The following is a 12069-nucleotide window of genomic DNA, read 5'->3' on the forward strand; positions in this document are numbered from 1 at the left end:
ATGTGTTTTCACAAATTAACAGATATCTATAAAATATTTAGCAGAATAAATTCCACTTATAGTTCAAAATAATTGAACTAACTGATGAAAATCTCAAGAAAACATGCACCAAGTCATGTTTTTTTTTCGCCAGCAATCTGAGCACATATCCTGGTCACACAGCCTAACCAATGCATCCTTTTCTGTTAATTTTTAAGACAAACTGTCAAATCCTGTAAGCTGTTGATGTTTGTACAAAAAGGACAGGCGTGGCACACTCAGAATTTGGCACATTGATCGGGTTTGTAAAATCCAGATCTAACGATATCCTTTAACTCAAAGTATCCCATTCATTCTCCCCATCACAGCAGCTTAAGTGCTGCCAATCAATGTAACAGCTGTGGATAATCTGTGTTAAAAGAGCTCATAAAAGCCAACAAACTGTCTGATCGATGGCCACGCTTTGAGTGAAAACGTCTATAATCGTTTTCACAGTAGGATTGATCCCGTTTCCTGTTAAGTACAGCATGTAAATTGGAGATGATTTGCAGGTTTGTCGCAGGATATTGCTCTCAATAAGAGCTTCCTTCAGGCACTCGGCCTCCGACAGGCGACCTTTAGATTTAGTAGCGGTGGGTGTAAAAATACAGTCCTGAAATACACTGATTCACATTTTTCTGCTCCACACACACATAAAAACACTCTCCCTCATGCTTTTTAAGTCAGCCTGATCTTCTGTTATTCAACACTAAAGTCTCCATAACAGATCTGATACATTTTATTAAAACATAGCAGTATTTACAATGTACAATCACTGAATTATTCCATTTCAAGACACATTTAAAAGTGCTTTTTTTTAAAAAGTGAAGTTTTGCTCGAATAAATAAGAGATTCCATTTCCTGACAACAATACAAGAACAAACAACAGTAAAGCTGCAAATGTGCTCATCACCAGTACAAAATAAAGAAAAAAATGCTGAGGTTTTACTGTAATACTGCTACTCTTCTTCTTTTTCCCCCCCATGTTGTAGCAATTAAAATACCTTGTACAAAAGGGAAAACCAAAAAAAAAGGAAACAAATCCTGACCTGATGCAATGTTTTGTGTCCTGCGGAAAAGGAAAATAAAAGGAAAGTGGTCTTCTTCTCTGCATCACAAAAAAAAAACATGACAAAATTTAAAAAAAAAAAAAAAGTAACTCCTGTGTTAGCTTGGAGGCATCACCACAGTTTAGCTCAGCAGTCTTGCAACGAAGAATCCAGCTGATTGGAAACAGAAATCCTGCTGCCGCCCGAAGACTAGACTCCCAAACAGAGCAGATCGCTGACAGGACGTCCCAACGGATTTCTTTCACAATATCATCAGGGTGGTGACGACGGAAGAGAAGTGGACGCAGCAGGTCAGCGGCTGATGGGAAGCTGCGGTAAAGAGATGGACGGATGGGTCAAGTGGCCCGGGGCGGCGAGGACGGAGAAGGGATGAGCTGCAAAACAAGAGAAGAGAAACAACATGAGTTTGGGAAGCAAAGTGAGCAAGCTGGTGTAATTTAGTGGAAGAAAAAGCTGCTGGTGACTGATAGAAACCCCTAAAGTGACCAAATGAGGATTCAGAATTCATGTTTGTAAAGTTACAGTTAAGTATTCCACACTTATAAATGTACAAATCCAATATTCATCTCAAAAGGCTTCATAGTATATGACTTACTTAGAGGCTCAGTTTGCATCATAAAAAACGACACTTTTCCATAACACACCCTGTGATTTGCAGTTTAATTTCACTAATGTAGTTAAAATGAAAGGAAACATTTTCTCCTCTCGGTAGAAAAGAGCACAAAACTAAAGTTTGACGGTGTTTTTAACAGTTATATTATGATGAAGCAAAAAAACTGCTGTTTTTACGTGCTGTAGTGGATCTAAAGAACATAAACTGGTTGAATGTGATGTTTAACCTGTTGAAGCTCTAATAAATAACTGAAAAGTCTCTCATTATTCCAAGATATAAAGTTAAACTAAACTGCCAAACTCCACCTATGATAAGTTCTCTGTCGCTGCTTTGTAAACAAATATTTTAGCTGCAGCTGAATTGTAAAAACACAAACCTCGGTCAAACTCTGTAAGAAGCATTTTTACTGTGAAAATATTGAGCAAACTGCTGGTGGTTTAAAGTAGAACATTGTACTTTCTAAGATGGTCGCACGTTTTTAGATGCAAAATCCTAATCTGTAAAATACCTGTAGCTGTCGGAAAACTGTAGTTTAGTAAAAATATTTCTTAATAAAGTAGAAATAAGCTCAAGTTTCTGTTTAACTGCAGCATTCACTGGTTTTTATGATGCAGCAAATAAAAGTTCTGAGTCTTGATTTGACATACAGACACAGTGAAGTGATTGTGGAGTTAAGAAGTTTGAAAACAGATGATTAAATGAGCTCTAATGGAAAAATTTAAGGCTGAACATGTCATCCACAGCAGAGCCGACACTCACTGTCCAGGTATCCGTGCAGGGCCAGCAGGTGTGGTCGGTCCGGGCTGCTGAACGGAGAATAGTGGATGTCGTCTGGCAGCGACGGCGGCATCCTGGACAGCGGAGCGCTCTGAGAGAAGCTGCTCTGAGGAGGCTGCTTTTTGTGTCGCGCACGGCAGTTCTGAAACCAAACCTGGGAAATATTACAGATGATGTGAACATGGAAAGGAGGGCGGGTTTATTACAGGGTCCGGGTTTCACTGTGGCTCCTCTCAGCAGACCCCATTTGTTTATTAGTTTGTTTGTCTAAAGCCAGGAGATGATTGCACTGTGGTGTGGAGGATTTTACCCATCAGACTGATGGTGTTCAAGTACAACAACTGCTGAATGTTTTCATTTTCAGGGTCATACTGAGGAGTTTGAGTGTTTAAAAATGACTAAATTAGTCATTCCCAAAATGTGAGAGGACCACGTGATTTTTAAAGGGAAAACAATGAACAAAAAAGAAATATTTCTGAAAATATCACCTCACATAGATGTAAAAATCATTTAAAGTTGGCAATTTCAGAAGGAAAACCAGGCTACAGAAAAATAAAGCTGGATTTTAATGGATTACAGGCGAGAATAATGGGAGCTACTTGTCTAAATAAGCTTTTAGCGATTATTCCAGCCTGTTTTGATGCTTTAAAGTTAATCTAAAAATAATGGGATCAGTACCAACAATCTATATGATAAAAACTGATAAAAGCAGACTGTGTTTTCACTAAATTTTTTTGGCTTATGATCCCTCAAAACACAAATAGTTTTGACTTTCAGGAACCTAAAAAGGTGAAACAGCCAAAAAAAAAAGAAGACTGTAAAGGTTCAAACTAAATTTAACTGTGTGGAGCCGAAATATTATTCTTTCCTTCTTTTTTCTCATGTTATTTATCTCCTTAGACAGCAGATGTTTCTCGTGGCCTACCTGTATGACTCGCCTGCTCAGTCCCGTCACTTCTGCCAGTTTCTGCAGTGTCTGAGCGTCGGGGTTGTTGTCCTGAGCGAACTGAGTCTGCATCACCTGTGAGGACACAAAACCACATAAACATAAATATATGAAACACAGCACTGCATCTAAACACACACACATCAGAGCAGCGTCTACCTGCAGCTGCTCGGCGGTGAACGACGTCCGCGCCCTCTTGGCTGGTTTGGGTTGGCAGTCCTGATCAGAGGGCAGCGCTCCTTCCAGAGTCAGCCCTGTGCCTGAACAGAAACAACACAATCACACACAGAAAAACAGCCACAGCTTCAGTCATCAGATTGTGAAAATACACAAAGCTGCTCAAAAGTAAAAGCAAATCTTTCTGCAGCTCCAAAAAAGCCCCTGTCGTGAAACTGAAGATTTGTCCAAACAAGCCGTGTCACATAATTAAAGTGTTTTCTTGCCAACAACCGCACAGTCCAAAGTGTTTAGATCATTATGGGCTGCACTTTCCTCCCAGAAAACACAACAGAGTGTGAAAAATGCAGGGAAACAGCCTTTTTTTTTTTTTTTTTGCTGTAAATTGATAAAGTGGGTGAAATATTGCTTTTGTCTGGAGCTCATTATCTTCAAACTGATTGTTTTAGATGTTGCTGCAGGTTCGTTGCTTCATGTCACCACTTTATTCTCACTCAAGAATTCAACCAACACCAAATATGAGTAGCTTACGTTGGAAATAAGACACAGGAAACTTGAGAAATTATATCTGATGTAAAGATGCATCCTTAATGAGAAAACTTTCCTTGTGTTGGAACGTTTTAGCCAATAAGAGCTTCACCTCTCATCACTGCAACAAAGAGCTGGACTGAGCTCAGACAGAATGAATCTGTTGGTCCACTTGGAGACGTATTGGAAACTTGGAGCTCAAGTTACCAGAACATTTTGCTGCTTTTTTTGTTACTGAGGCTCAAATACCAAACAGGCAAAGCAAAAACTGCCCAAAAGCCCCTTGAATGGCTCCGTATCATTGGTTTAACTTGATTAATCATGAATCTGTGGGAACATTTGCACCACTGAGGCAGAACATAAACCATGTTGGCTCCTCCATCTTGGAGAGAGACCAAAAGTATTAGTTTACGTTGAGCTCATGATCTGTGAAGTTGGAGTTTTTTCAAAAATGGCTTCTATTTCTTGTGGTTTTGAGCAATTAACAAAAAGAAATCTGTCCGGTATTGTGGTATTATTCCATTTTTTAAATTTTTTCTTTACTGTCAGTAAGTCTGACAGATATTTTCTTTGACACTTGGAGCTCGACAGACGCACTTTGCATCCAAATTCGCATCCATTTCTTTGGGTTGAATTGCTTTCAAAGTATTTACTGTAGCACATATCAAATAAACCTACAGGACCTGACCTTTCCAACAGTGTTAGCTGCTTGTTTCTGGGAAGAAATGTTGAGTTTATATCAAACGTAATCATATTTAACACCTGCACACAGCTGTGAGTTCATCTTTACATCCACTACTCTTGTCAGAGTTGCTCATGTATTCTTCATTGCATAGATGTGTTAATATCTAGATATGTACGTATCTATGAAATGCAGCCAATGCAAACATTTGCCTGGCTACTCTATGTCAAGACTAGGCACATATTTTTCCCAGCATCATAAAATTTCCACAATCCAGACAGTCTCCCCTACACAGTTATGCAAAGATATACTGATTGTTAGCATTTTTTGGTGCGATACAAGTAAAAATACAACTATTTCATCATACAAAATGTTGGTTTTCCTTCATTTAAAGGCTAATATATAAAATCTGAAAGTACTATCATAGCAAATGATGGAAAATCTGAATTACCAAGGCGGTTCTGAAGAAAAACAAGGTATGAATAGCCCTTATACTGACCAAGATATGTAGTAAAATTACCCTTGAACAACCAAAACCTCCATATTAACAATTTACTGAGTCTCCAGTCTACAAAATATCATGTTAATATCTTCTTATGTCTTGTTGTGTGACACCAACAGTTAAAAACCCAAAGATGATGCATTAACTATCATTAAAAAACTACTAAAGCTACAGTAAAATCTCCCATTTGTGAAGCTAGTATGAATATATCTTTTTTAGTATTTTTCCATTAAAAATGATTAATTACTCATGGAACTTGCTACTTATTGACTAATCAAGCTCTCATCCTTGCTAGCAGGTTTTTGGGGCTCAACAAGTGTCCCAGCAACCACAGAGGACAAAGCTTGTGACCTAAACTCATCAGGGATTCATGTTTAACCCTCACGTCGTCCTGCGGGTCAAAGTAACCCGTTTTAAAGTCTGAAAATGTGGGGGAAAAAAATATTTTCACAGTGAAACTTCTGATGTCTACATTTTCAACATTTTTGGGAAATCCTTGAACATTTTTTGGTGGAAAAAAAGAAAGAGAAAAAATGTTTCTCTAAGAACAAATTTTCTTCCTGAAGGTTTTGCAAATTTTCAGAAATTTGGGGAATTTTTTGCTGAATTTTTGGATTTTTTTCAGCCAAGGAAACAGTATTTTTTGGTGGCCCTAACTGAGGACAGCAGGAGGCTTAATGTGAGTCCTACCATCCTCTGCAGCCCTGCGCAGGTTGTCCAGCATGATGTCGTAGTGGCTGCGGCAGAGCACCCTGCCCTCCACCAGGCCGAACTCCTCCCCGGTCGACAGCTGCCTCTTGCAGGAGAAGCAGGCGAAGCAGGCCAGGTGGTAAACGCTGCCTCGAGCCCGTCGCACCCAGTCGCTGGCGTAAACCTGCCGGCCACACTGGGCGCATTTAGTGCCAAACCTACTGTGAGGGGGGGAAGGACAGGGGCAGGTGAAGGCTGGCTGCAGGTAACGGAGCTCAGGGAAAGCACAGCTAATCATTATTTCAATACTAAAACACAGTAATCAAGCACTTCATGTCAAAAGAGCAGCATAAATAAGAGTGTTTTATATAACAGGTGTGAAGAAGAGTGATTTTTGGTGATATAATCTATGCAAAGCCAAATTCCTTGTATGTTGTGTTGGCCATTAAAGTTGATTCAGATTCTGATTCATCAATAATATATAATTAATATTCAGCAGGTCCAACACATTTAGTCTGCATGAGGCCTTGAATTTAACAAGCAGAGCAAAGCAGTAATTCAAACCAAAACCTTTGCTGGGTTTTGGAGCAAAAATAAAAAATTTTAGATGATAAATCAAATTGAAGCTGTTAAAAAAAATGTAAAAGGCAGACATTCCTCTCAGTCTGTTAGTTTGTGGCACAAGATAAACTAAAATACACAATAAGGCTCCCACTGTGAGAAACAGCTGCAAGATTCCCTCATAATGTTGTTAATGTTGCACATTATTGGAGCTAACTGTGTAACAAATTTACAATCAATCAAATGACCAAAAGCTGTTTTCTCTGGAAGCTGGAGCCCATTAAAGGCTGCTGAGTCTGAACTGACAGAAACACTGTCTGAGAATCCATTTTAATGGTTTAACTGGTGGTTCTAGGATTTTTTTTCTTCTTTCACAAACAGATTTTTCAGTAATATTCAGATCAAAGATTATCTTGGAGAGCAAAGATTAATTTACCGTAAAAACCATAAATAAATCAAATTACACGCAGTAATTTACCACATGGACAAAATAATATTTAACTCACTAAATATTTTTTGAGGTCTAATTAAAGCCAAATTTAACATTAAATCTGAAATATTACAAAATATGTCATTATCTCGCAAGTTTCTAAAAACATTGAATAATATTTATGCGCACATTTAATTTGCCTGCCTGTTTTTTTTGTGTGGTTTTTTTTGTTGTTGTTGATAGAAAAAGCGGAAAGGATGTTTTTAGAATATCGCAATAAAAGCATAACATTTACAAATGATCATTTACAAGAACAACAGAGAAAATATGATCAGTATCTTCTGCTGCATAGACGCAGTTTTTGTAGGAACAGAAATATTTCACAAAAACGAGCCGGTCATATTGTTGTTTTACTTATATTTCTCTAAAAATCGACTATTCGCCAGCTTGTTTTGCTTTTTAAATAACAATAAAAAATGCATTTTAAGATATTAGCAGTTAAAGCTTCTAGTTTTAATGAAGATAATTTGCATTTCATTTGTCAGAAACAATGACTGACTTGGCGAAATTAAAGCGACATAAGGCAGAAAAAAAGAATCAACTAAAAAGAAATTCTACAGAAATAAACGAACTTGAATGTGGAATTAATAAATACGATTTGCGCAATTTACGGATTTTAATTTACGGTCATAATTCACAACGTATTAATTCAGTCAGACCTCCTAGAAAAACAAAACAAAAACAAAATTTTGATTTATTGTATTTATTTTTTCAAAATAAATTAACCGAGTTTCACTTTTATTCACCTTTTCATTTGATCAAAAAAATAACACATTTTTTTTTTTTTTTTTTTTTTAGAAATTACGGCGTTAAAATATTATCAGTTAGCAGCTTTGCAAATGGAATAAATGAATAAATAAAAAAACATTCGGAGCAGAAAAACGCGGCTCTTACCTGAAATAATCCAGCTTGCAGTAGATTTCTTTGTTTTTCACGTAGCAGCTGCTGTGTTGACGCAGAGACGCTCTGCACACTGAACACTCCAAACAGCCCAAGTGCCAGTTCAGGTTGTTGACCTGAAACACAGAAACACCCTCAGGCTAAAGCAGCGACAATTAAAGCACTGGATCTCTTGTTAGGATGCTTCACGGGGAATTTAAAAAGCTCAAATAATGTATATTTAACCTGTATTTATAACGAGATTCCGAGAAAAACAGAATGATCGCCTTATATACATGATTTTATCCAGATTAGAAGCAAAAAACTAAAGTGTAAATAAAAAGAACAGATAAAATAGTAGTGTAAATCTCTTCTGGTTTAGATTTTTAAAGTAGGTTTCTGGGGTTTTGTCACCTTCAGCAGGTAGCGGTCGTGGATCTCCATGCCGCAGTTGGCGCACTGGTTCTTGGCCGCCGGAGGAGAGCAGAGGCAAGCGGCCTCCGACGGGCTGGACTCCCCGGACTCCTTCTTCACCTCCGACTTAGACTGTACCGAAAAAAAGGGGAAAAAACACATTACACTTTTAAAGCAAATATAAAATAGTTCCATCACCTCCTTTATATATTTTTTGGTTTATTTCTAAGAGCAGATTTACAGAAAAATCCACACAAACAGTCCTAACCAGAGATTCGGCAACAAAACATAATTTTATATTTTATAATTTTATTTTATTTTTTTATATATTTTTAATTTTTTTTCACCTGTATTCACTATTAACTGTACATCCATCCACGCACAACACTGTAATTTAAATCCTCTAACACACTCGTGTATCTCAGTTTAAACTGTTGCCTTGTGTGAACTCCAATCCGCAAATGAAAAGTGGACGAACGTAGTTTTGGCGTCTTTACGCTCCATCTTCTTCAGCCTCCTCCTGATTAAACCCTCAGACAAAATAACGTTAGACCGCCATGCAAAAAAAAAAAAGTTGAAGAAGAGACAAACAAAGAAATGAAAAGCTTGCAAACCAAAAACTCGCCCAGATGTTTGTGACTCACCATTTTCGGGTCTTGAACGCTGCCTATTTGGAGAGGAGACGGAGCTTGCTTTGCGCATTACGCATCTCTGCCCCAACCCACACTATATCCGGTCCAAAACAACGAATAACAGTCTCTCCTGCATTTAAACCCTGGCAACAAAAGAAATTTTGATGCAATTAGAAGAGGGGGGTAAAAAAACTATATATAATCGATCATTCCTCTTGTGCGCAATAGGAGGCTGTATCCAGAGCGCAATCAAACGCAGTGAAAAGAAAAGGATGGCACTATATCTGCAATTAGCGCTGGATTGAAATGCTTCGCTTGATAAGAGGCAACCCGAGTGTCAATTTCACGTGTCAATCAAAAGAAGGCAACCGAGCCACCAAGCTAAGAGAGGAGGAGAGAAAAAAAAGAGAAGCGGCGCATCCTAATTTCAATAGCTGTATAATCGAAAATCGAAAAATCTCCAAAGTGAAGAGGCTCAATTGGAGATCGGTCTATTCATAACAGACAATGCGCGCAAACTGCAGCTGATCTTGAGACATAAAGGAGCTTGATTGTCTCTTTCTCATGATGGACCCATTTAAGTACTTGAGGCTCCCCAGCGTGATTACAGCTGCATTCATAAAGTGCCAAAAAACGCGCGTTTGGGTGGTAATCCGGACTCCGTGTTGTCCTTCATTTATCGAAATTAACAGGAATGCAAGATTATGTTAATTACCAGCTACGGTATAAATATTGGAGGCAGCAACATGAGACGAGACGGCCTAAGAACGTATACTTCCTACAGAGAAAACCTCCCAAAAGCAGCGCAAACATCGTCCAATTAAAGTTTCTCCAGAACATCCCAAGGAGAGAGAAATATCCAGATAATTCCAGTCCGTGCGTAAAAACGTAATAATCCAACTTTGTGGGGCTGGGAGTGGAAACCAGTGGCACCAGCGTCCCTCCCAGTACTGCTGCTCTCCCCGCCTCAGCTCCGAGTTTTACACCCAGTTCAGGCAGACAGGATGTGATGCTGCACGCTGGACCAGCAAGTTTTACCCTCCTCTGGCACAGAGACATTTAGATTTACAGCATGAATTCATAAAAAAACAGACGAGTAAACACCCACTAATTAACTCCTCTCTGCAGATCTGAGGCCACTTTATTGGAACAACTTCCTTATCAGCGCTGATTGCAGAGTTGGTGGCAGTGAGAGGCGTTAAATGATGCTAATTATCCATCATATAGAACGTCTTTTCTGCTCTTTCTTACATGTTTGTAGCCTCACCTGCTTTTTCCCTGCAGATTTGATGAGTCCAAAGCTGTGGTTTTTTTGTTTTTTTGCGGAAAAGTTCCTCATTGTGTTACTTTCCCCACTAAACAGTCAGTTTTTATCTTCTAATCCTAAAAAAATAATGTGATTTTGTAAATAAAAAGATGGTTTCTGCAACCTCAGAGCTGCAACAACATGAGATTAGATTCAACTTTATTCCTATTTCAAAAAAAAGTTCAGGTAAAAGAAGCAGAAAAGCTGCAGCGTTCTGAGGACGTTTTGGGGACGTTCTTCAGGAACACATTACAGAACGTTCTTCTATAACACGGGTTCACAAAGATAAAGGAAGGATGTTCATAATACAACATTAAAAAAGTACATTATTGAGACCTCACATGACAGAACGTTCATTATTAGATGTTCCTGTACTGCAATAGGTGGAACATTGTAGCTGCAATGTTCTGAGGATGTTTAGGGATGTTCTTGACATTAAAGAACGTTATTCTAAAACATTTTCATAATTTTCTTTTAAAGAACTTTAAAAAAAAACAAAAAACTACTTTTTATATAGATGATATTGAGACCTCAGATGACAGAATGTTCTTTATAAGATTTTCCTCTACTGTGATATATCAACAAAGGTGGAACATTGTAGCTGCAATGTCCTGACAATGTTTTAGGGACGTTCTTGAGGAACACATTATAGAAGGTTCTTCTATAAAATGATCTCACAGTGTTCCATGATAACAAAAGGAAGAATGTTTTCAAAGCAACATTCAAAAGATGCTTTCCAGATGTTACTGAGGCCTGAGAAGACAGAATGTTTTTTTTTTTTAAAATACAGAACGTTTTATAACGTTCCAGTAATTTGATAAACTAAACGTGGAACGTTTAGCCTTTTTGTTAAAGAAACAAATTCAAGGATGTTCTTCTGTAAGATGGTTCCATGATAACAGGGAAGTTTTTAATGCAACTTTCAAAAAAAATATCTTCAAGATGTTATGGAGACCTCAGATGACAGAATAAGATGTTCCTGTACAGTGATATATGAACAAAGGTGGAACATTGTAGCTGCAGTATTCTGGATGTTTTCTTGATGTTCTTGAGGAACACATTATAGAACAATCCTCTTGAAAAAGCTTCTCTTCATTCAGGAGTATTTGGGTTTCTGTAAATATTCGGTTGGGTTGAGGTCATGTTACCGTGATGGAAAGTTAATGACAGTCTTTGTTTTTCTAGTTGTTTTTTTTAGTGATTTTTTCTTATCCTGCTTTAGTTTGAATCCTTCTGCACAAAGATACAAACCAGAGGATGGAGAATGTCTCTGAAGAACAGAGAGCTGCTCCTCCTCAGTCAGTTGATTTGGTGCATGTGTCCAACTCCACAGCAGCAAGATAATTAGAGCCATTAAAATATACACAGACATCAGAGATGCTATAGCTGGGAAATCACCAAAAAGCTTGCTTTACCCAACAATGGTGTAATTTAGTAGTTCATTTTCATTTCTGTTATTTTCTTGGATTTCCTGGCCTTGCTCATCTTTAAATAGCTTTGATACCACTTTACTGGCAATGTCAAAGCAACTGAGGTATCTGTAATTCAGCTTTGATTTGTCAGAATAATAACTGCAGACATCCTAAACGTCATAACAACTATTCTGAATTGTTGTGCCTAACGCTGCTCATATGAGGCCTCCTCGTGAATCTTAACCCAACTTTGGAACAAATGTTATCAGAAGTAGGTTAAAGGTGGTTTCTGCAGTGAATAAAAAAATAGGAAGAGCTTATCAGTAAGAAGTTTGTGGAGAATGAGAGCTTCAATCATCAGAGATTTGTGGT

The 12069-nt window shown here is 38.0% G+C and overlaps 1 protein-coding gene across 2 annotated transcripts; it reads right to left on the reverse strand.

Annotated features, from left to right (window-relative positions):
• Nucleotides 1–739: 739 nt before the first annotated feature.
• LOC111580416 (LIM/homeobox protein Lhx6-like) lies at nucleotides 740–10006 on the reverse strand. Of its 2 annotated transcripts, XM_023288149.3 has the most exons (9): nucleotides 9695–10001; nucleotides 8992–9122; nucleotides 8348–8479; nucleotides 7949–8070; nucleotides 6004–6224; nucleotides 3584–3684; nucleotides 3404–3499; nucleotides 2461–2632; nucleotides 740–1462 (listed from the first exon to the last, which is right to left on the reverse strand). In XM_023288149.3, exons 2-9 carry the CDS (start codon nucleotides 8992–8994, stop codon nucleotides 1380–1382), a joined length of 930 nt encoding a protein of 309 aa, XP_023143917.1. In that variant the 5' UTR covers nucleotides 8995–9122; nucleotides 9695–10001; the 3' UTR covers nucleotides 740–1379. The 2 variants fall into 2 exon arrangements, with proteins under 2 accessions (XP_023143917.1, XP_035812169.1); XM_035956276.2 differs by having other exon boundaries at nucleotides 6004–6221; nucleotides 8992–10006.
• Between the last annotated feature and the right edge of the window lie 2063 nt (nucleotides 10007–12069).

Source organism: Amphiprion ocellaris, chromosome 6, assembly GCF_022539595.1.
Source record: "Amphiprion ocellaris isolate individual 3 ecotype Okinawa chromosome 6, ASM2253959v1, whole genome shotgun sequence".
NCBI classification, from domain to species: Eukaryota; Metazoa; Chordata; class Actinopteri; family Pomacentridae; genus Amphiprion; species Amphiprion ocellaris.

Coding starts and splice junctions, on each gene's coding strand:
- LOC111580416 (XM_023288149.3), bottom strand. Junction 8,071..8,347: donor ACGACCGCTACCTGCTGAAG/GTGACAAAACCC, acceptor TCTGTGTTTCAG/GTCAACAACCTGAACTGGCA. Junction 3,685..6,003: donor GCGCAGGGCTGCAGAGGATG/GTAGGACTCACA, acceptor GTTTCTGTTCAG/GCACAGGGCTGACTCTGGAA.